The following is a 20,076-nucleotide window of genomic DNA, read 5'->3' as shown; positions in this document are numbered from 1 at the left end:
TGACAGCATGAAATTATTATTCTTTTACTGGTGTTGTGTCCCTTCAAATGTAATTTGTAATCTTTCCTGGCTATGCCTGAGAGGATATATGAGTTTCCAATGAAAATACAGAATAAATCAGTGACACAGATGGTTTGTCATAAATAAAATAAATACAGTAACTGCTTCTTTCCGTGTGTCCTTGCTCTGTTTCTCTGTTTTGTTATCCACTGATGGACAGAAACGTCTTCCGACTCTCTCTGATCCCTTCACTCACTTTTCCTCCAGTTTTGTTTTGTGCCTCTTAACCTGTAGATCTGCTTAAGAGGCCAGACAAGAGAGCAGAGCACGAGGCTGAAGGCAGCCTGGCTTAATGAAGATAACCACATTTACTACGTAATAGTCTTGGCCGTGTGTTTGTGTATGTAGGAAGGTGTGGGAGTCACATAGACACACACAGAGCGAGAAGTCAATTTAGTGAGAATAACAGGAACCAATCAATGCGATTATAAAGGGCATTCTCTGCTGCTGAATTGATTTTGATTTCTCTGACTTCCTGCTGAACATAAACACCGACTGATTTTCCCAGAAAGAGCTCTCTTGATTTTTATCTGAAAATACAGTTTTAATTATGAAACAAAAACAAATAAGAGCTGGTCTATTTCAGTTTTACAATGAGTATAGCTAGGAATAAGTCATCTTTGATGCAATTCTTTACAGTTAACTGTAAGTGAAAAGATGGCATGTGTAATACATAGAAAAGCGTATCAATATAACACTGAAATCTTATTTTTGGAAAGGTGTAACTCCACTTATGTCATGTTTTCATCATAAACTATGCACAAAAATGCAGATTTTTATATAACCAGTAAAATGCCAGTGACCGCAAATGTAACACAAATCTTACACCACATGATAAACTAAGTAAAACCAGAGTTCTCCCCTTAAAAAGTCAGTCAGTGTGTGGCTGAACTGAGATCTGAGTCCCCTCCCCAGTACATCTTCTCCCGCCCCTTCCCAGATACTGAGCTTTTTGTTCTGCATCTAATGTTTTCATTAGGAAACTGGGCGCAACCAAGTCAACGAGGGAGGGGTAGGAGAGCAAGACAGTAAGCACAGGGTAAAGAGGGAAAAGAGGATAGCTGTGGAGGAGAAGAGAACTTTTTGTTTTCAGTCCGGTTCTGAATTGGAGGAGATTTTGGGGCTGTTTGTGTCTTTTCTTCCACAACACTCTTCACACTTCGTCACCAGCTGCGAGCCAGGTTTCACCATGACCTGCCCCTCTACCTCCTCAGTTGGACTCATCTTCCTTCTGATTGGCTACGTTGCTGCAGGTAAGAGATGTAGCTAGGTGAAGTTAGGAGGAGGGTGGGGAGAGAGTTCACAGGTCAGACAGGAAGTGTCAGAGGACACACAGCTGTGAATTAAACTGAGCAGATCAGAGTTCGGTGTGTGGGTTTACTAGAACAGATGATTTATAGAGTGTAGTGGAAATACATTATGTGATGCCGATCATGTCTATTCCATACGCTATGTCTTTGTTGCATGGTACGATACCTTCTATATATTTCACAGATGTGTGTGAGTGTGTGTGGACGATGGCTGGATGAACACACATGAGGCTGAACTAACATCATGGGTGTTCACACACACACACACACACACACACACACACACACACACGTGAGCCTGTGTGTGTTCAGGCACTGCCAGCACATCTGTTACTAATTTCACCGTAGCTCTGGCTACACTTAATCTAATATTGTGTCAGCATAGTTTCAAACAATCCCTCTTTCCTTCTTCCAGCATGCCCATCTGCCTGCCTCTAACCAGTGTGTTTAGCTCTGTTTACCAGTGTTACTAAAATCCAATGGAAATTCACAAAAATGTTGGCCAATCCTCCAGAGCTAAATCTGTGAGTGACGGCCTCAAGTGTGAATTACACTGACTTCATACCGTAAGAATGGCCAACTGCAGGAAGCGTGCAGCAAAATGAACACTTGCTATATGCAGCAAGCCAGCACAAATACTCACTTACAAACGCACAAAGCTTTTGATCTCACATTACACCATAAAAGCTTAATTTCACTTTAAATTTGAAATATAAAAAGAGGTAAGCATGAATAGTTTTTGTTACAGAGACTATTTTCTAAGTGCAGTCGCTGGAAACTGGGTACAGTCTTTTCAAAATGTTAATTTGTTTCTTGTGAAATTTAGAGTTACAGTGGAGGTGGAAGCATTTAAGCAGTTGAAATGTCAGTTGAAGAGTTTGAGATGACAGCCGCTGAAATGTCAGTTGCGTGCGAGCACTGAAAAAAGTTGAAATGTCAGTTGAACTGTAAGAGCTGCAGACAGTGGTAGTGTGTGCATTTTAAGTAGATGAAGTGTAGTTTACATGTGAGGACTAACTGCAGGTAAAATGTTTTTTGGGGGAGTGAAAAGCTGAAAGTAGTTGATCTAATAGAAAGTAAGTGGAGTCCTGTAGATCACACACAAATTACTGGCTCATGATTACATAGGATATGTGCACATTTTGTTGCATTACTTTTGGTAGGAAAATGTATGAACAGTGCATGAGAACAGCCTGGCTAAAGCAGCACTGAAAGCAGTTGAATTGTCAGTCGAGGTGCTGGTGATAGTTGAAGTGCGCACTTCAAGCAGCTAGTGTGATAGCTGGCATGGGAGCTCAGACAGCAGTTGAAATGTCCCTTTAAACAGAGGCAGAGCCAGATGCTGTAAACATTCAGGGCTTAGCCTAAACCTAAGGGGGTTTGTGGGGGGTTGCTTGCCTGGGGTGGATTTTTTTCCCCAATGTAGGGCAGCTATATGCACTATTTTCCAAGCCATTTAACATAACAGAATGCCTAAAAATGTGTGCATCGTTTGGGAAAAACACAATAGTTGCAGAGGAAAAAATTATCCTGTAGAGCCTACTTCATATTTTGTATCTAATTGTTCTCCAAATGCTTTCACCTGTAACTCTTCAACCGTAACTCCTGCCTCATAAAAAGAGGCAAAATTGTCTGATGTACTTCTTTTAAGTGACATAACACAGGAAGGTTAAGACTTTGGAGTAACCACCAGCATTAGTATAAGAGATATAGGATAAGAGGAGCTTTTGCTCCTTTGATTTGAAGATCCAGTCAAAGAGACTGAGGGGAAATGTCCCAAAGTTGAAGGTATAATAAAAACCTTAAGGATTCAGAGCTTTTGAGAAAACATTTGGGTGAAGCCATCCCCAGCTTCATCACTACCTTGAATATAAGCATTTAAGGCAGCTGTAGGTTAAAGAATTAAAGAGAAAGCAGTTGAAATATCAGGTAATGTACTGGGGAAAGCATTTGAAGTGTCAGGGCTCATTTCTTATTGCACATCACCAAATGCAGTGTTTTCATCTTACATATTCAAACAGGCTGGTATGCAGTACACACATTTTAGGACAGGATTTAGTTCTTCATTGATCGTGCTTGTAAATGTTTGTCATGTTTTCTATGGGCGTCTCTCAGTTTGTGTGAACACTGTTGTTGTGAACTGACGCTCTGACCTGCACTGACTTCTCAATTTTGCACTTGGCTGAACTCCCTCTCTCCTGTAGAGAGCCATGTCAGTGCACAAACCCACAGAGCAAGACAACCCGGCACAGACACTTGACACACACAGCACCGTGCACAGACACACACACACGGTCATTCACCTTTGTCCTCGGGTGGAGTCAGTGAGTTAGATCATCATATCTGTTTGCTTTTCCTGTGGTGTGTTTCCTTGGAGTGTTTGGAGGGGGTTATTATATGATTTCACAACCTCCTGGAACAGTTCTGGCAGGGGGAAAAAAAACTTCTTCTTATGAGCTGGACAAAAGCAAACGCCAACACAAACAGGAACGCATGCCTTCTTGCTGTTTGGAACCATGGACTGGTGATATTATAACATCTCAGTACCATCAGCTATTTCACATCAGCCACATTAATTGCATCTGCTTATTGCATACAACACAGACACTTCTTCCTCTTCATAACAGCATTCATCATGAACATCAGCATGTTGCTCTCTGTTGCAAGTTTTCCCCTCCTAAGGAGCAGGCTGTGCAGTGTACACTGATCACACAAACACGCACTGACACTTAGATGGAGGCACAGCTGTAGTTTGGGGGGATTTTTTTTTGCTGATCACTAAACCAGCAGCACACTCTGCTACAGCTGAAGACTGTGGTTGTTTTGAAATACAACAACAAAAAAACACCACTTTAATAACTTCTACCTCCAGATGCCGTGGTGGAAATCTTTATGTCTTTAGCAGACTGCTGATAATTCATCTGTCACTGTCAAACCAAAGCAGTTGAGCTTTGCCAAATCTTCATGCCCCCTGAGTCAGATCAACTAAACCTCCGTCATCGAAGACACAAGAGGGCAGACATCTGCTTTGTCTGCTCAGTGAGAGAATCTGCTTACTGTACCTTCCCTCCATCCATCGCTCTCTCTTGGCCTGCTTCCTGCATGTAGTGAACTTGGCACCCCTCCGGTCGGCGTAATGGAGCTTGTAAAATGTTTCCATGGGATATCTCTGTAAAATCAAGGCAGCCTGATGCTAAGGCACGGCTGTACACGGGAAGACAATGTGCAGAATGAGATGTGGGAATCATTTCTGGCCGACTCTGCTGGCAAAGCCTTTATTGCTTAAAGGAATAAAAGATTTTCAGGGTCAGTGGTGGACTAAATGACTTGCTAGGATGGATACAGTTTGCAGCATGAGTGATAAGCAGAAAAAAACAATTCCTGTATCAATCTCTGCATTAGCCAAAGATGAAAAATAAGGACTTTGACTATCCGCTCATGAAAGCAAACAGATACATTTTGTCTTCAGCTGCAGCTGCTGCTGAGGAGCTGAGAGGACGGAAACCTGAACAAAGCCCCAGTCTGTGTTTATCTGACAGCAGACTTTGTGTGTTTTTGTTCTAAAATTTATATTTCCAAGTGTGCACATGTGAAGCTCTGTTTTCCAATGAGGATAGTAAAACAGAGAGGACAACACGAGTAATCCCAGTGAGGGTAGTGTTGGCAGCCCGAATCGGGCCAGGTTATTGTGCCTGATACCGGGGCATCATTCATCTCAAATCTCAGCCAAGTTGGGGAACTGGATGCAGCCCGACTTATTTTTACCGGCATCCCAAATTTTGGGGCAATGCTGGGCCTGGGCATTTTTTGTTTAGGGGCCAGTGATGGCAGTGCTGGCAGCCAGAATCGGGCCATCTTATTTGGCCCGATTCTGAGGCGTTATTCATGTTGCGTCTCTGCTGAGTCAGGCAACCAAAGTTTATTTATCCAGAAAGATTAAAAGTTGAGCAATCTTTCTAATAGTGCTCAAACAAGTGTTCAACATCAAAGCTGGGGTAGGAGATCCGGAGGAGAGCAGGCAGCAGTTCAGGGGACAGACTTTGGGTTGGCAGCTATAGTGGTTTAAATTCAGCCAGGAAAAACCCCTAAGCACCAGGTGTCACAGTGGGCTGTTGGAAAGTGGCTGCGCCAGGTTAAACCTATGTGATGGCAGCAACAGAAAGTTTGCTGATCTGGTGGGGAGTTGGGGCTGTTCAGTCCCCCGGAGCTGTTGTTGCATTGGCTGGATTTGGGTTGCTGGGGCTGCTGACTGGGGGTCAGTCTCCAGAGCTGCTGCCTGCTCTTTTCCCACAGGAAGCCTTTGGCTTTGATTAACAGAAGGCTAAACTATTAGCAACATTTTCTCACCATCTTTTAAACACCTCACTGATATTGATACATTAGGTTTTGTTCATGGAGAGAAATCCAATAAGCTGAAAGTTTATTGTGGAAATTTTGCCAAATGACACCATAATAAAACTGCTTACCCAAGCTTTAAATCTGACTAATAAACCTCAAAGTTTGAAGATGTAGAGTTTTAAGTTTTTTACAGTTGAAAGAACTCAAGATATTTGGGCTCTTTGGAGGCTACCAGCTCATTGCCTGTTGGTTATAAAAGAAAACTTCAAAATGGGACCTGAAGTGTTTTTTTTTTTTTTTTTTTATGGGATGAGCTCCTAACTAAATTTTTCCAGAAGACAAGGTGAAAGCACATCCTTGTTTGGTCACTGGCCAGCAGCCACAGTATGAGAGGAATGATATTGACAAAACCTGCTCTGCAGAGGCAACCTAACACTGCCTTAGTATCATTAATGTTCAATAACACACACTCTCAGGCATCAGCTGTCTGCATACAAATGTTTCATCGAAGTAACAGCGGCAGCACCGCTGCCAGCAGTCAGTAAATGAATGAGAAGTTCAGTCATTTATAAAGTATAAATGCTATCAATGGGAGCTTGGCCCGCAGCCACTAAGAAGGTGCTAGAAAATGGAAGCAGAGCCCTGCCAGAGAATGCAGCCTGCTCCTTAAATATACTGACTTCAAAGAGACACAGATAATTGGAAACATGACTGTGAGGGGAAAACGGATGGAACAATGCATGTGGCCCTCCGCACCATGCTGAAGTGAATTTTCAGCAAGCGTGGTGTTCCTCTCTGTCCTGACTGTTGTACTGGTTTATACCTTGGACTCCACCAGAGTTACACAGTTCACTGTAATTATGAGTTAAAAGTTGCTTGACTGAAGAAAACGCAACACATGAAATGGTTATTTGAAATGGAAAGGAGCAAATGATCCAAAAAGTACAGTGTCATGGTAGATTTTACGACTAAAAGGGATTTTTTTGAAGGGGGTGATCTACTTTATTATCTATAGTCAGTGTATTACGTACAGTGAGCATCAGTCAGCACACGCCCATTTCAGAAAAGCAGACATGAGTACCATCACAGAAGCTAAGGTATGTACTGCTATGGATGGGGACAGCAACAAAATGTATTTTAGCCACTTCAAAAAAGGCCTATCTAAAAAGTATATATCAGTTTAAAGGTCCAGTTCGTAGGATTTAGCGACATCTATTGGCAGAATTGGAATATAACATCTAACAATAGTGTTTTAATTACCTTAGAATGAGAGGTTTATATCTACATACAGACCAGGTCCTCTCCCATGGAATCCACTATGTTGCTCTACAGTAGCCCAGAATGGACAAACCAAACACTGGCTCTAGACAGGCATTTGTGATTTTGCTTTTTCCTGTCGTCACTGAAGTTCTCCGAAACAATGGCACAAAGAGAAGTTTCAGCAACCTCGCCACTAGATGACACTATATCTACATAGTGGACCTTTAAGTGAATGCTATACTGAGAGTATTTTCGCTGCTTTACCTCACCATTCCTTGGGCAATATATTTTCTCAACTGTGGAACTAATGTATTCCGATGCATCTCCCTCTTTTCAGCCCATTCAGTCTCTCTCTTCAGTCTCTCTGCAGGAGTTCTTTATGCTCTCGTTCATGACAGTATCCTCTTGTCTCCACAATAAACAGCACTTTTGTTGTCACCGTCATAATCAATCAGATTTTTCTTTTTTTTAATTTGCTGTGTCTTTCATAAACTGTTGAAAGCTTGACCCTAACAGCTGACCTGTGGTACAATACAGTATGCGGCATAAGTGTGTTTTGGCACAGGAATGCAGAAGTTCTACATATGAGAAAATGTAGTGCCAGAGGAAAGGACTGTCTGACAGCAAAGCAGTGAAAACATTCTCAATATAGTGTCTCTTTCAACTGATATTGATTTTAGGTATGCCTTTTCTAAGGTGGCTGTAGTATGTATTTTTCCTAATCCCCATCCACAGCAGTACATAGCTCAGCTTCTGTTCTCCTGCCTACTTCTCTGCCTCCCACTGATGGTAATGTACTGAATATCTTGTACAACCCACTTCGAAGAATCCAAACACCCCTTTAATGTTACATTAATTCAGCACACTGAAATACAACATTTCAGTTATTGCTATTATTTCTGACATTTGCCTTGTATTATGGCACCAAAGACTCAAAATTAAGAAATAGTTGAACTCTCGAAAATTGTGATTCATTCTCAAAATGTCAAACTATTTCTTAAACTGTCTAATATTAGAGTGTACATCCTTGTAATTCTCCTTAACTGGGCAACCAGGTTTGTTTTGTGTGGTTGAAATGTCAAGGTTGGACTTTACTATCTCCTATTATTATCTCCTATCTCCTAAAAAATAATTGCTCTCCTTAAGCTCGTTCCTACTGCTGCCTGTTAAAATATGGGGGTAAAGTGAAATGCTCATTTTGAAATCAGTGGTAAAGCATGCCATCAATAGCTTTCATGTGTGATTAAAGTTGAAAGCTGTTTGTTTGCCTCAAGCTTCCATCAAACACCATGAATCCACTCAGATTTACGCATCTTTTCTGTTTGCAGGACCTGAGCCTGACGTGCGGCCTCGAGCGGTGCGTTCAAGTGCCTGTCAAGAGCACATGAGCCTTCACAACCGCCTGGATGTGGTGGAGAAGGTGCTGTTTCCAAACCAACTTCACATTCAGCCCTCAGTGGTTTGAAACCATCAGGATTTGGGATGTTGTTGCCCCCTGGTGTTGTCAACTTCATTATTAAGTGTTAACTTTCTCTCTATCTTAGGCTGCCAAAAAACTCCTCAGCATTTCCTTTCAAGGATAAGATGTTGACAAAGCTGTGGCTCAGTGCCACATCCACAGCCACTTACTGTGCAAAAACACCATGACGTCTAAATTGTTCCCAAAAAGCTGATGAGTTAGTCGGTATTCATCTGACAAACCCCAGTCCAAATGCTGACTTTGACCTCACCTTACTAGCTGTTTTGGGCAACTGTTTTATTCATATGAATAAGTGACTGTATTATTCATGGGTGATGATTCTATTATTCATACTACAACTTATTAATGCATTATTTATATGTCAACCGCACAACTATGTCTTCTGTCTCCTGCAGAAAGTGGAGGACACAGTTGACAAGTTGGAGGTTGAACTGGCTGCTCTTCTGGATGCTATTGAAGCCCCAGAGTGGCGCCCCCTGTTGGACAATGAAGGAAAGACGACAGTGGATATCCTGGAAGATCCAGGGCAGAGGTCTTAAACTAAGGGCATCGATGGAAGAGGGACTCAAGGCGCCTTTCAAACTTGGACTTTGAATAATTCAGTCTGTTTCCATGACTTTTATGCAAACTTTTTTTAAAAACTGTGTGTATGCATATGCTGTATCTGTATATCAAAATGAAGTTGTTTTCTTAAAAGAGGCACAAGGCCATGCTTGTCTGCATTATTTACTCTTCATAAGAGTGAAAGCCTCATCTCTTTTCCAATCTTAGATTCTCCACCTGCAGTCACCACTGGCACAGCCCATGTTTACAAGACTACTCAAAGACATTAATACACTTTGGGAGTGACTACAATTTATACCCCTGCTCTTCATCGCCCTCTACTGTCTGCAGACAAACTGGGCCTTTGATGCTGTGTTTGAGTAGAAATGAAAAAGACACAGATGCACCAAAATACTGGAAGGAGATTTATTTCTTTATCAAAGCAGTTAAAGCAGCATTTTTTAAACACATGGAGCAGTTTCAGTTGGTACAGTAACAAGGCTTTTCACTGACTCCCCGTAAAAATCCCGCAGCACAATAACATTATGCAAAATAGGATCACAAGGAGGAAAACAGTGGCATAAATCACATTTTCTCCTTCATTTGTTTTCTTAACAGGGCACTGAGTTTCAGACTGTAACCACAGAGTTAAGACATCTACAGTATGGTACGCCTCGAGAGCATCCATCGGAAAACGGCTGAATAGGAGACATGCTGTTGCTGGTCAAACACTAGCACAATGCCTTTTTTTTTTTTTTGAAACACCTAACGGCATTCAGAACATTAACACATAAAAAACATGTCGGGAGGGTTTGCAAGCACGGTCCAATTAGGAATGATCACCGATATCAAGGAACAAATGCCAAAACTGTAGATTAGTATTGTAACTTAGAGAGAAGCTACACTTAAATTAACTGTCAAAACCAGTTATTATCATTTACAAATGATTAACATATAATTACACATCCACTTCAGGCCTATGTTGATTCTGATGGTGTGTAGACTGATTTAATGAGTCTTAGAAATAACTGAGCTTCCTTTTCCACAAATGGAGACATTCAGTGTTTTAGTAATGCAGCAAATTCTGTGTTGGGCTGAAGTGAAAACCTGCCCCAGTTCCAAATATTCTTCCTTTGTTGCACAGTCAATAACGCAACACTTAACCCACAACGGAGCATCACACACGACTGCTGACCTCATTCCACTCATCCAGCAAGGGTACGAGCCTGAATACTTGAACAAAGCATTAAGACAACCTACAGGATGCCAAAAGGTACTGCATATCATCTAAAAATATCATGCCGTCCATATAACACTGGGATTATACGATTTTGTACAGTTTAAAGTTCACAAAAGTCACTGTCCAGAAACAGTCACGCAGGCCAGTTATACTCTGATTTGGACTGTGTCTATAATCAGGTGAGCTATTACCAAAAGCTTGTGCATGCACAAATCAGCCAGTAAGGCTCAAGCTCCAGGCTTTGGCAAAAACAGGCTTATACTGTAAAGGTACATGCAAAAAAAGCGCAGGGCTCGAGACTATTAAATTCATCATATATTTTGGCAGACTTGGAGGATGCCACTTTATATCCCTTTAAAGAAGCTTCTTATTCTAATCATAATGTATAATGGTTCAAGAAATACTTCAACATTTTGGGTGATATGCTTATTTGCTTACCTTCTGAGAGTGACATGAGAAAATAAATACCACTCTCATGTGTGTGTGTCAAGTATGAAGCTACAACTCAGAGGACATTAGCCTAGCTTAGCAACAGGACCGTAACCAGATGAGCCACTGCAACTTACAAGACAATGGTCATATGGCCAACCTGTTCTCATTCCCAGGGCATCGAATCAGCAGCCTGGTCAATGGCCCTTGGCTTCTGATACGCACCAGGCACCCTTTAGCATCTGTAGAAGATGCAACAGGCTTTCAACTACTTTCAGTGTAAACTCATCCGCAGCAATAACGTAGTAGAAAGGGTGAGAACATCTAAGTAGGTTTGATGCTTTAAACATGTATGGGACTGTCACCCAGGAGGCAGGTGTTTGTGTCCTGTGTGAAACCAAAAGTCACTTCTAAGTTGTTTTTTTTAGCCACACCTAATAAACGTCATGTGATATACAGGTGCACATCACATGACATACTTATTAATTTACTGCTATGTTACAAATTTAGTTGTTTTAACCAAAAAGTTTTTTGAAAAGACACTGTAGCATGTAACAAGCCAATGCTGACATAGAAACTGAGACGTCCAAAACTGATTCTAGAGGCATACCTAGAGAATCATAGTTCGAAGCACAGGGCCACTGATCAAGCTTCTGTATTTGACAAGTTGGGAGTCAGAACGTGATGACGTGCTAGCTTGGTCAGAAGAGACCAAGCTAGCACTGATGTTAGCAGGCTAATCTGCTAGCATGTTCACTGCTAGCCGAGCCTTGTTACACATTCCACTGTCTCTCGTGGCGAGTACTACCCTACTGTGCTGTGATTGACAAGAACTAGACCTAACTATGACCTCTATGCTTAACCCTATGCATCTCCAACCTTGAAATGTCAACGTGACAAGTACTAGCCAACCACAGCACAGTAGGGCAGGACTTGCCAAGGAAAGCAGTGGGGTCCATAATAGATCACTGTTGGCTAAGCTAATGTAGTGGTCTGCCAACTGAAAGCAGACTGATCAAACTGATCTGAATCATCTATCAAACTACATTTTAACCATGGTTTGGTCACGCATTGTGACAAGTGTGAAGTGTCACAATACGTGTAGCCTGGCTGGTGGCAATTTTATGCAAATGTAGCATACTGATGTCTTTGCATAAAGCTCACAAATTAACAGAATGAATTAACTTTTTCCTGGAAATGAATTGCACCATGGCTGCTAAAAATTGATTAATACATCTTTACATTACTGTTTGAGTGTAGATTTAACACATAAGATCCTGTTACATAGTGAGCATCAGGGGATCTGGGTAAGAAATTTAGACTCAGACAGAGCCAGGCTAGCTGCTTACCCTGCTTCCAGTCTTTATGTTAAGCTTGGTCAACATGAGATTGGTTTTAGTCTTCTCATATAATTCTTGTAAAGCCAGCCAATAGGCGTACTTCCCCCAAAAATATTACTTTAAGTTCCCCCCCTTACCTGAAATAGATACTTTTATACATAATCACAATATGACTGTATAAATAATAGTATTTTCACTTGCAGAAGGAACACTGACTTTATGTTATACTGGGAAAAAGAGACAAACACACACACACATTCAAAGTTCCTTAGAAATGGTTATGCAAATGGTAGAAAAGCTTTGGCATATTTTGCCTACAAGTTGTGCCTGCACACTTGGAAAGAAGAGCGGAACGAAGCAGTACGAGGCTTCACGCAGCTCTTCCTTAAGTTTATATGTCGAGTTCGCAGTCCCACATAAAACTGTGGTGAGTTTAATTACCTACACTGTACGCTATTTACATGGTTTTCATTTTATTAGGCCTTAGGGTTTTAAGGTGAACCTTTGCTACATGTTCCCAGGTGTTCAGACTGAGATTAATGGCACCACCTTAAATGAACCACTATCGCTATGACAGTAATAGACTAGCTCATCTATACAATTTGAAGTACCAACAGGGCACAGCTACACATTAAGTACAGCCCCGAAACAAGCTCTACAGGGAGATGATCTTTATACTAACCAAGCACTTAAAGAGATGATAATGTGTGGTGAAGGAAAAAGAGTTTTCTAATAGATTCTTAAAAGATGGGATTTTGGGTGATTGGCATTAACAGTAATTCCCAGAGCAGAGTTTCTGAGTGCTCTATGAGTCAGAGCACGGTGCAGGGCTAAAATACTACATCTTGGTAACCATTACAGACACAGTGACAAGCAAAACCTTTCATTCTGATTGCTGTACTGATTCCCCATTAATAACAGTACCTTATCATCCTAAAAAAGCTCGGAAAAAGAACAGGTGTCTAACACTTAAAGAGGGAACTAACATTCTGACCTATAATGCATCCATGGCTACAATGGGATTAATGAATACTGATTATCGTCAACAGGCACCACTTTTAACAGGTTTACAACATGAAATCAGCCGCACTGTCTTGGCCGACTGAAACCAGCCATGAACACTTAGTGTAAATGTGTCTCAGGAAGGTGTTGCAACAGGAGGAAGGTGCTCCAGGAGAAAAAACTACTCTGAATTAGGGCACACATTACATGAAAGAGGCTGGGGGGAGTGAACTGAAGATGCAGGCAACAACATAAACTGAGTGCCTGCATGTGCTGAATAATTCAGTCGTCCCCATCAGATCTTCAACAGGAAGGCTGAGAGGGAAGGCGTCTCCAGCAAAACCACCGACCCCCAAAAACCAGGGACTGCTATTGCTCGGGATGTCATCATGCTCGTGGAGCTTTCTGCTCGTGAACAACACCTCCTAGTAAGTGATGCCTTATTTGTCATGCTATACTGTAACGTTGCATAGAAGTTAGAGCTTACTCTAGGGCAGATGGGTACAGTAGGCGGGGACTCTCTGGAGATCTGCTTCATTCATGCCCTACCAGGAGGATGCTACAGAAAAAAAAAAACAAGGAGGGGAAACGGTGGGAGCCGTATTTTTGGGTCCTGCTGTGCGTTCAGTCACTCTGCTGTGCATGTCATCCACTCCTGGCTACAACAGAGGAGAGAGGTGAGAATGTATCTATTGGCATGGCACAAACACGGCAGCAGCCAGAGAGACACCTGCGATCGTCACTGTGAGGCGATGTGGCGCTAGCAGCTGCCGGGGGAGGAGCAGACTGAGCCGCACATGCTTAGCTTGGAGGAGGACTCGGCCTCCGGCTCGGGGTCGGGCTCTGGCTCAGGTGCGTCATCGTCAGTGGCCCCGGCTTCAGCTTCTCCGTCCCCGTCTCCACTGGCATCATCGCCCCCGGCCTCTGACTGACCCTCCTCCTGACGCCTTTTCAACCTGAGAAACAGACGCAGATAGAATCATACAACCTGTATATGCATCCATAAACCATTATGGAAATCTCTTAATCTAATTCTAAGTTTAACTTTTAACCACTTCTTGAAGAACAGACTGGTAAAACTCTATGTCCTTCTATCTTTGCAGGAACATCTGGTCCTCAGAAAAGTGGTAGAATGACACACAGAAAGAAACAGCAAGTTGTTGAATGTAATGAATGTAATAAAAGGCCTGGGGTCTATTATATAGTACTTGTCTCTGCTGTGCATAATTCTAGATATCATGTGCTCCATTATAAATAGAAATAGATTGCCATTAATTAGAGCAAAAGGATATAATAAGACATTTGCGAAACAGAAGGATTTCAGTAACACTGCAGTGGCAGGACCCGGTCAATAATAAATGAGGCAATAATTTAGAGCAGCACTGAACCAATATTCCTCCTTTTTCATCGCAGAGAGGACACATATTCAATGATATATGAACCTCATAGTCTATATTTATGATGTACTGAGTATATTTCACTTACATATACAAAGGATTAGATGCATAATGTTTTAATGTTTAGTAACAGCAGGGCGAGTTCTGAAAAACCTTCTGTCATCTATGATTTACATATCCGAGTCATTTCATTAAAGAGGCTGGCTGCCATGCAGGTTTGGAATAATATGCAAACCACTCCTGTATGCTGAATGCCTTCCTATATCAGATACACTGCACGCTCTATGGGTTTGCTTTATATTGAACATAAATTGGTTTTTGCTGTGCCTCTTCTCATGCGGCAGCTGATACAAGTTCTTAACTTCCTCATCTCCTGACTCCCTCAGAGATTTTGCACAGCAGTGATGCTTCTGGGTACGTTCAGTGCTAGCTTTACATTCACCAATGCTTCAAGCCACAGTCATGGTTTAAATCCATATGGCAGTGAGGGAGATGTCTATTTCAAACTCTTCCTTACAATAAAAGCATTATATGTGAACCTTTGGTGTTGATTTCTTTTAAGGAAAATTATATATTTTTTTCAATACATCTGACCATTATTTCTAGCAGTTATGATAATCTTGTACTTCCCAAAGTACCTGCTAAGGTCTGGAAACATGGCAATGTCAATACATTCAAGTCAATACAGTCTGATGGGACAAAAAAACTTGAGCAGTCAGACGATTACATGGGTTGAAATCAATCCCCTAGTTTATCCAGAAGAGAAAAGAATGACGACGATAATATTATTATCTTTACTGTTCAATGTCAAAATCTACTTTTTGCTCCCTGTTTCAAAGTTAAATTGTGAGCAAATTTTTTTTTTCCAAGAAAAAACTTTGAATTTCTGAGATTTAAGTTGTAAATTTACAAGAAAAAACTCACAAATTTAGGAGAAAACAAACCTCATTGTTCTCTGAGATCAGAGAGGCGTCTTCGCAACATCAAAATATGACATAAACGCAAACGGACCCATTCAGCTATTTTGCTAAAATGTATGTACACAGTGCGCCATCAGCAAATGTGTACATCCTAAAAACTGAAAATAATAAGTCAACTAAGGCTAAAAGTAATAAGTGTAGGTTGACTCACATGAGACACAGACCCTGGTCTCTTGGTTGAAAGTTCTGTGCTCGATCCTTTTGTTCACCACAGCTTCCTTCCTACTAGGACTAGGCCCCGGAGAATCTTTTCTTGTACATTTATAACTTTCAAATCTCAGAGTATATTCAAGTTTTTCCACGTAAATGTTTTTTCTCATGAATTTATCCCCCTTCCTCGGGTCTATATTTTTCTTTTTTTCAACTGCTATAATACACAGTTGTAGTACTGTGTTTACACTGAAAAATTAACAAAATAAAGTGAACTCAAAACAGTGGATATACAAATTGAAATTGAATTTGAATTAAAATTGTACCTTATATCATTTCATGTATCAAATAAAATAACTGATCGATTGAAAAATCCCTGTTTTTTGAGTCCCCTGCTGTACAGAATTTTTTCACAATGAAATGCTCAAAGGAATGGAGGAGTGTCTTACAACTGGAAAAACAGTGGATGGTGGTGAACTAGCTCCAGGAACATCTCAGAAAAAAAGAACTGTTACAATATTTGTTTGTTTGCTGTCTCTTTGACTGTCAGTGGCATGCTGAAGTCGCAGTTTGCTTGCCTTTGCATGGCTGCGTGTCATTTCCTATTAGTATTAAAAAAGTAACATGTTAATTTCTTGCGTACTAACTGAAAAACACAGTTTACTATAAGGATTAAAATATAGCCTACTACACATTATTAGTATGCAGGTTGCAGTTGGGACATAGCAATAGTTTTCCCTTGCAAGGAGGGATAATTAGTGATACTGCTGATGTGCGGACTTTGTAAAAAATAAAGTGAAAGCAAATCTGGCAAAACTGTTGGTTTGTTTCAAACACGTACAGTATTTACAACAGTTGAGTTTCCTGCCCTGTTTCATCTATTAGAGATTTTGCCACATTATGAGATCTCAGCTCTCACTGTAATGAGTACAGTGTGTTAGTATAACTGATAGAACAGATGGCCACAGCTACAAAATTTAAATTTACCTAGATTTCATTTAAGAAGAAATTGTGTTCCCTGACGTTTAGCAAGGAAGAAAAAATATTTTGGTGTAATTCTCATAATATTTAGCATTTCATCCAGCAGGATGCTAACTATCTCTCTGTGTTAGTGCATCACTGCTGAAGGACAAAACAGAAAACTCTGCTTTTAGCCCGTGTTAGAGATGGTCTGCTGCTCTTGTGTTCTCTTACTTCTCACGGTTGAAGATCATGAACTCTTGCTGCACCACTTCAAGGCACTCCTGTAGGTAGTCATTCTCCTGCAGGCAGGCAACAGGCAACACATCATCATCATCTTCCACATCAACATCAACCTTGTTATCATCATTAAGAACTGCAGACAAAACTTGATGTCAACTTGAATCCGTCAACTGCATGACCTCTGAGCTGAAAATGTCTTTTTCCTCATTTCCTTTTTATCCTTCGTTGCTCTTTTTAAACAAGTCATGAATTGTTTGTGAGCCCTCCTCAAATTGGATGTTTGGCCCGAGACAAAAATAGAAGCTCATATTTCCGAAAGCACTTGAGGCCATGACAACAGCAGTGAAGGCTTCATAATTTAATAATCCTGGTAATAACGGAGTATGGGCACACACAAGCAGGCACGCACACGTATGTGCTGCACACTCACACAGACACCAAGTCTCATAACCCTGCTATTGTTAGAGGTACACACTCCCTGCACATGCTGATCAGCGGTGATAACACGTGACACACGCGCACACCGGGCTGACGTTAATAACACTGATGTCATGATGACTGTCTGATGGGAACAGGCTGTTTCTCATAAATACAGAGAGGATATCTCCTGTCTGTGGTAAATAATGTCTCAATCAAACATAACAAGGCAGACGAGACAGAGAGACTGCGGTACAGTTCTGCTCTCAGTATACACAGAGCACATCAGGCTGGGCCCAATATGTGAGCGTGGTATCAATCCTCTCATCTGACTTTCAGCAAGAAAGTAGATGTGTGTTTTCAAAGATTGCAACCTTTAAGTTAGTTATCAAGCACAAAATGTTTTCTGGTTTTAGCTTCTGATATTTTATAGCCTAAAGGATTGATCAATAATGAAATGGTTAGCTTCAGCCTTAACAGTGTTTACTTTTTTTTGTTTGTTTTTTCCATCCTAAATAACAGGAGAACAAAATAATACAGTAGGGCACAGCAGTTTAAATGTTCTAAAACAAAAGAACTAAAGACGTCTTCACATTAAAAATGTTGTGTAGAAATGACCCAGTAGCCAGTTAGCTTAGCAGGTCTGAGAACAACAGAAAACAGCTAGCCTGCCTCTGTCTAAAGGTAACAAATATGAACCTCTAAAGCTCATCAGTTCCTACTAGGTATCTTTTTGCCAGTGTAAAAATTAGGGATAGACCGATATGGATTTTTTAGGGCCGATGCCGATACCAATTTTTTTCCATCACCCTTAGCCGATGACCGATTATGGAGTGCCGATTTTCTTGAGCCGATATTTGGGGCCGATACTGCTCTTGCTCCCTCAATTTACATAAAAAAATGACACAATGATAACAAATATTACAGGTCTCAAGTTTAAAATAAGAAACATTTATTGAACAGTTAAAAATACTAAAACAAGATGGAAAGTTGAGGTAGAACAGGTAGAATATTATTATTATTATTATTATACATTCAAATAAAAAAAGAGTTCAGTGCTCTTAAATCTTCCAGTAATGTCTTTATAAAATAAACAAATATTTAAGCTGAAGCATAAATAAAATAACAACTGCTGTACACAGTAGGATTCAACAGCTTTGTTCAACTTAACCACATACTTTCAAATGAAAAAAAGTGCCAGGGAAAAATAAATCCGCGAACCCACGCGCATATCGGCCGATGCCGATACAAGTAAAAAACTCAAATATCGGCCCGATATATCGGCCGGCCGATGTATCGGTCTATCCTTAGTAAAAATGATAGGGTTGAACCAAATACTTGGATTTAACTTGGAGTATCTGGTACAGATAATGTACTTTTTACAAGTATTAGTGCCATCTGAGTAAAATGAGTCAATATCCGTATTTGTGATGTAGGAAAATCCTCAGCTGTGTTCAAACTCTTACTTTTGTGATTAGGCTGGCCAATCCCCACCCTTTCCCTGTCCAAGTCCCACCCACTTTTGCTTTAAACCATGCCCATTTTGAGTACTGATCCCGATATGGGTAATTTAGTTGGCTGAACAGATACAGATAAAAAAGCTCATATTTAAAGACATGACACATAAAACGGATAGTTTTATAGTTTTTTTTTTTAATTTGCTGAGCCACTTTCAAAGCCATAGTAAAATATTCTATAAACACAAAGATGTGACCACGTTACAGTTTCAGTATTTACTGCACCAATTAGTCATGTACTATCCCATGGGATGCAGAGTTAGAAAGGGCAACTGCCAGCTGAAGCTTGAATCATTCATCATCTGCCAGGATGAGAACCATCAGCAGGATGCAACATTGTCACTCAATGAATGCACAAAAAAAAAACAAACATCAAGATGCTGGCAAAAGAAATCAAGAGAGCCTACGGGGATTTATGTTCCAGCAATCAGGGAACCCACGAATCCTCTGGCTTCACCGTATAAATAGCTGTTGTTTTCCAATCCGCCAGCCTTTTATCTCCAAGAATAGGAGACAAACTACACCGACAATCTATGGTAAGTTAATGATGTAACTTTAGCTAGCTTGCACATTTTTTATTTATAGCCTATTATGCTCACTTTTCTCTGGCTATGTTGTCAATTGATGGCGGTATCGTTTTTGTTACGGTGTAACGTTAGCGTGATTACTCAGCAAATAACCAGGCTACATTGTAACAAATATGACTGTACCATAATGAGAGATTTTTTTTCCTTTCTTCATTGTTAGATCCCATGAGGGTGAACTTCTTTCGCTCCGTGTTGCCACAGTTTTGTAAAGCAGCCAGCACTTTGCACTGAGCTGTGTGTTGCTTGGCAACCATTCTGCTAAATGTTGCTAGCAGAAGAATAATAATTTGATTATAATTATTATCTTATTTTAATAACTAAATTATTGCATTTTTTGTTGCTGTGTGTTTTTTATGAAACATTGCCAGGTATATGTAATAACAGTCTTATAAAAGCAATGGGCCACTGGAGGCCGTGGTTTATGGTGATTTTAGAACAGCTCTGAGTTGTGCCTTACAACTGCTCATAGCTGAAAACTGAAAACCACGGCCTCTCATAGCGTATTGCTTAAATTTACCATTTATTCAAAGAGAGTTGCTAAGCAACCAATGGAGAATCCTGGGGACTTACGGTTCTCAGCCAAGACATAGTCTGGCACTATAAAGATGGTGTCTCCCCTTCCTCTGTCAGTACAAAAATGAAGCCAAAATATGCCAATACAGACGCTGACATCTTCTCATCTGCCATCAATCATGATGTCAAACCTCTTTTAATAGCATTAAATAACTAATTCAACACTTGAACATTTAGCAACGCACTAAGAACTACCTAAAATGACAGGAACCATCTGTGGAAAAAAATTATTAGATGCGCACTTTGATCT

The 20,076-nt window shown here is 40.7% G+C and overlaps 2 protein-coding genes across 2 annotated transcripts in view; one reads left to right on the top strand and one right to left on the bottom strand.

Annotated features, from left to right (window-relative positions):
- Positions 1-1,026: 1,026 nt before the first annotated feature.
- Positions 1,027-9,147, top strand: LOC117248689 (placenta-specific protein 9-like). Its single transcript, XM_033613909.2, has 3 exons — positions 1,027-1,313; positions 8,297-8,388; positions 8,844-9,147. Exons 1-3 carry the CDS (start codon positions 1,250-1,252, stop codon positions 8,985-8,987), a joined length of 300 nt encoding a protein of 99 aa, XP_033469800.1. The 5' UTR covers positions 1,027-1,249; the 3' UTR covers positions 8,988-9,147.
- Positions 9,148-9,405: 258 nt separating this feature from the next.
- The window catches only part of stk32c (serine/threonine kinase 32C), a 95,033-nt gene continuing 84,362 nt past the window's right edge, over positions 9,406-20,076 (bottom strand). Inside the window, exons 11-12 of the mRNA XM_033613588.2 lie at positions 16,724-16,791; positions 9,406-13,958 (exon numbers count right to left, since the gene is read on the bottom strand). Of these exons, the coding sequence (XP_033469479.1) occupies positions 13,763-13,958; positions 16,724-16,791 (264 nt within the window). The 3' untranslated portion in view covers positions 9,406-13,762. The remainder of the gene's footprint in view (positions 13,959-16,723; positions 16,792-20,076) is intronic.

Source organism: Epinephelus lanceolatus, chromosome 17 (genome assembly GCF_041903045.1).
Source record: "Epinephelus lanceolatus isolate andai-2023 chromosome 17, ASM4190304v1, whole genome shotgun sequence".
In the NCBI taxonomy this organism is placed as follows: Eukaryota; Metazoa; Chordata; class Actinopteri; order Perciformes; family Serranidae; genus Epinephelus; species Epinephelus lanceolatus.
Note: the sequence above shows the minus strand (reverse complement) of the source record. Positions and strands in the feature narration are given on the sequence as shown.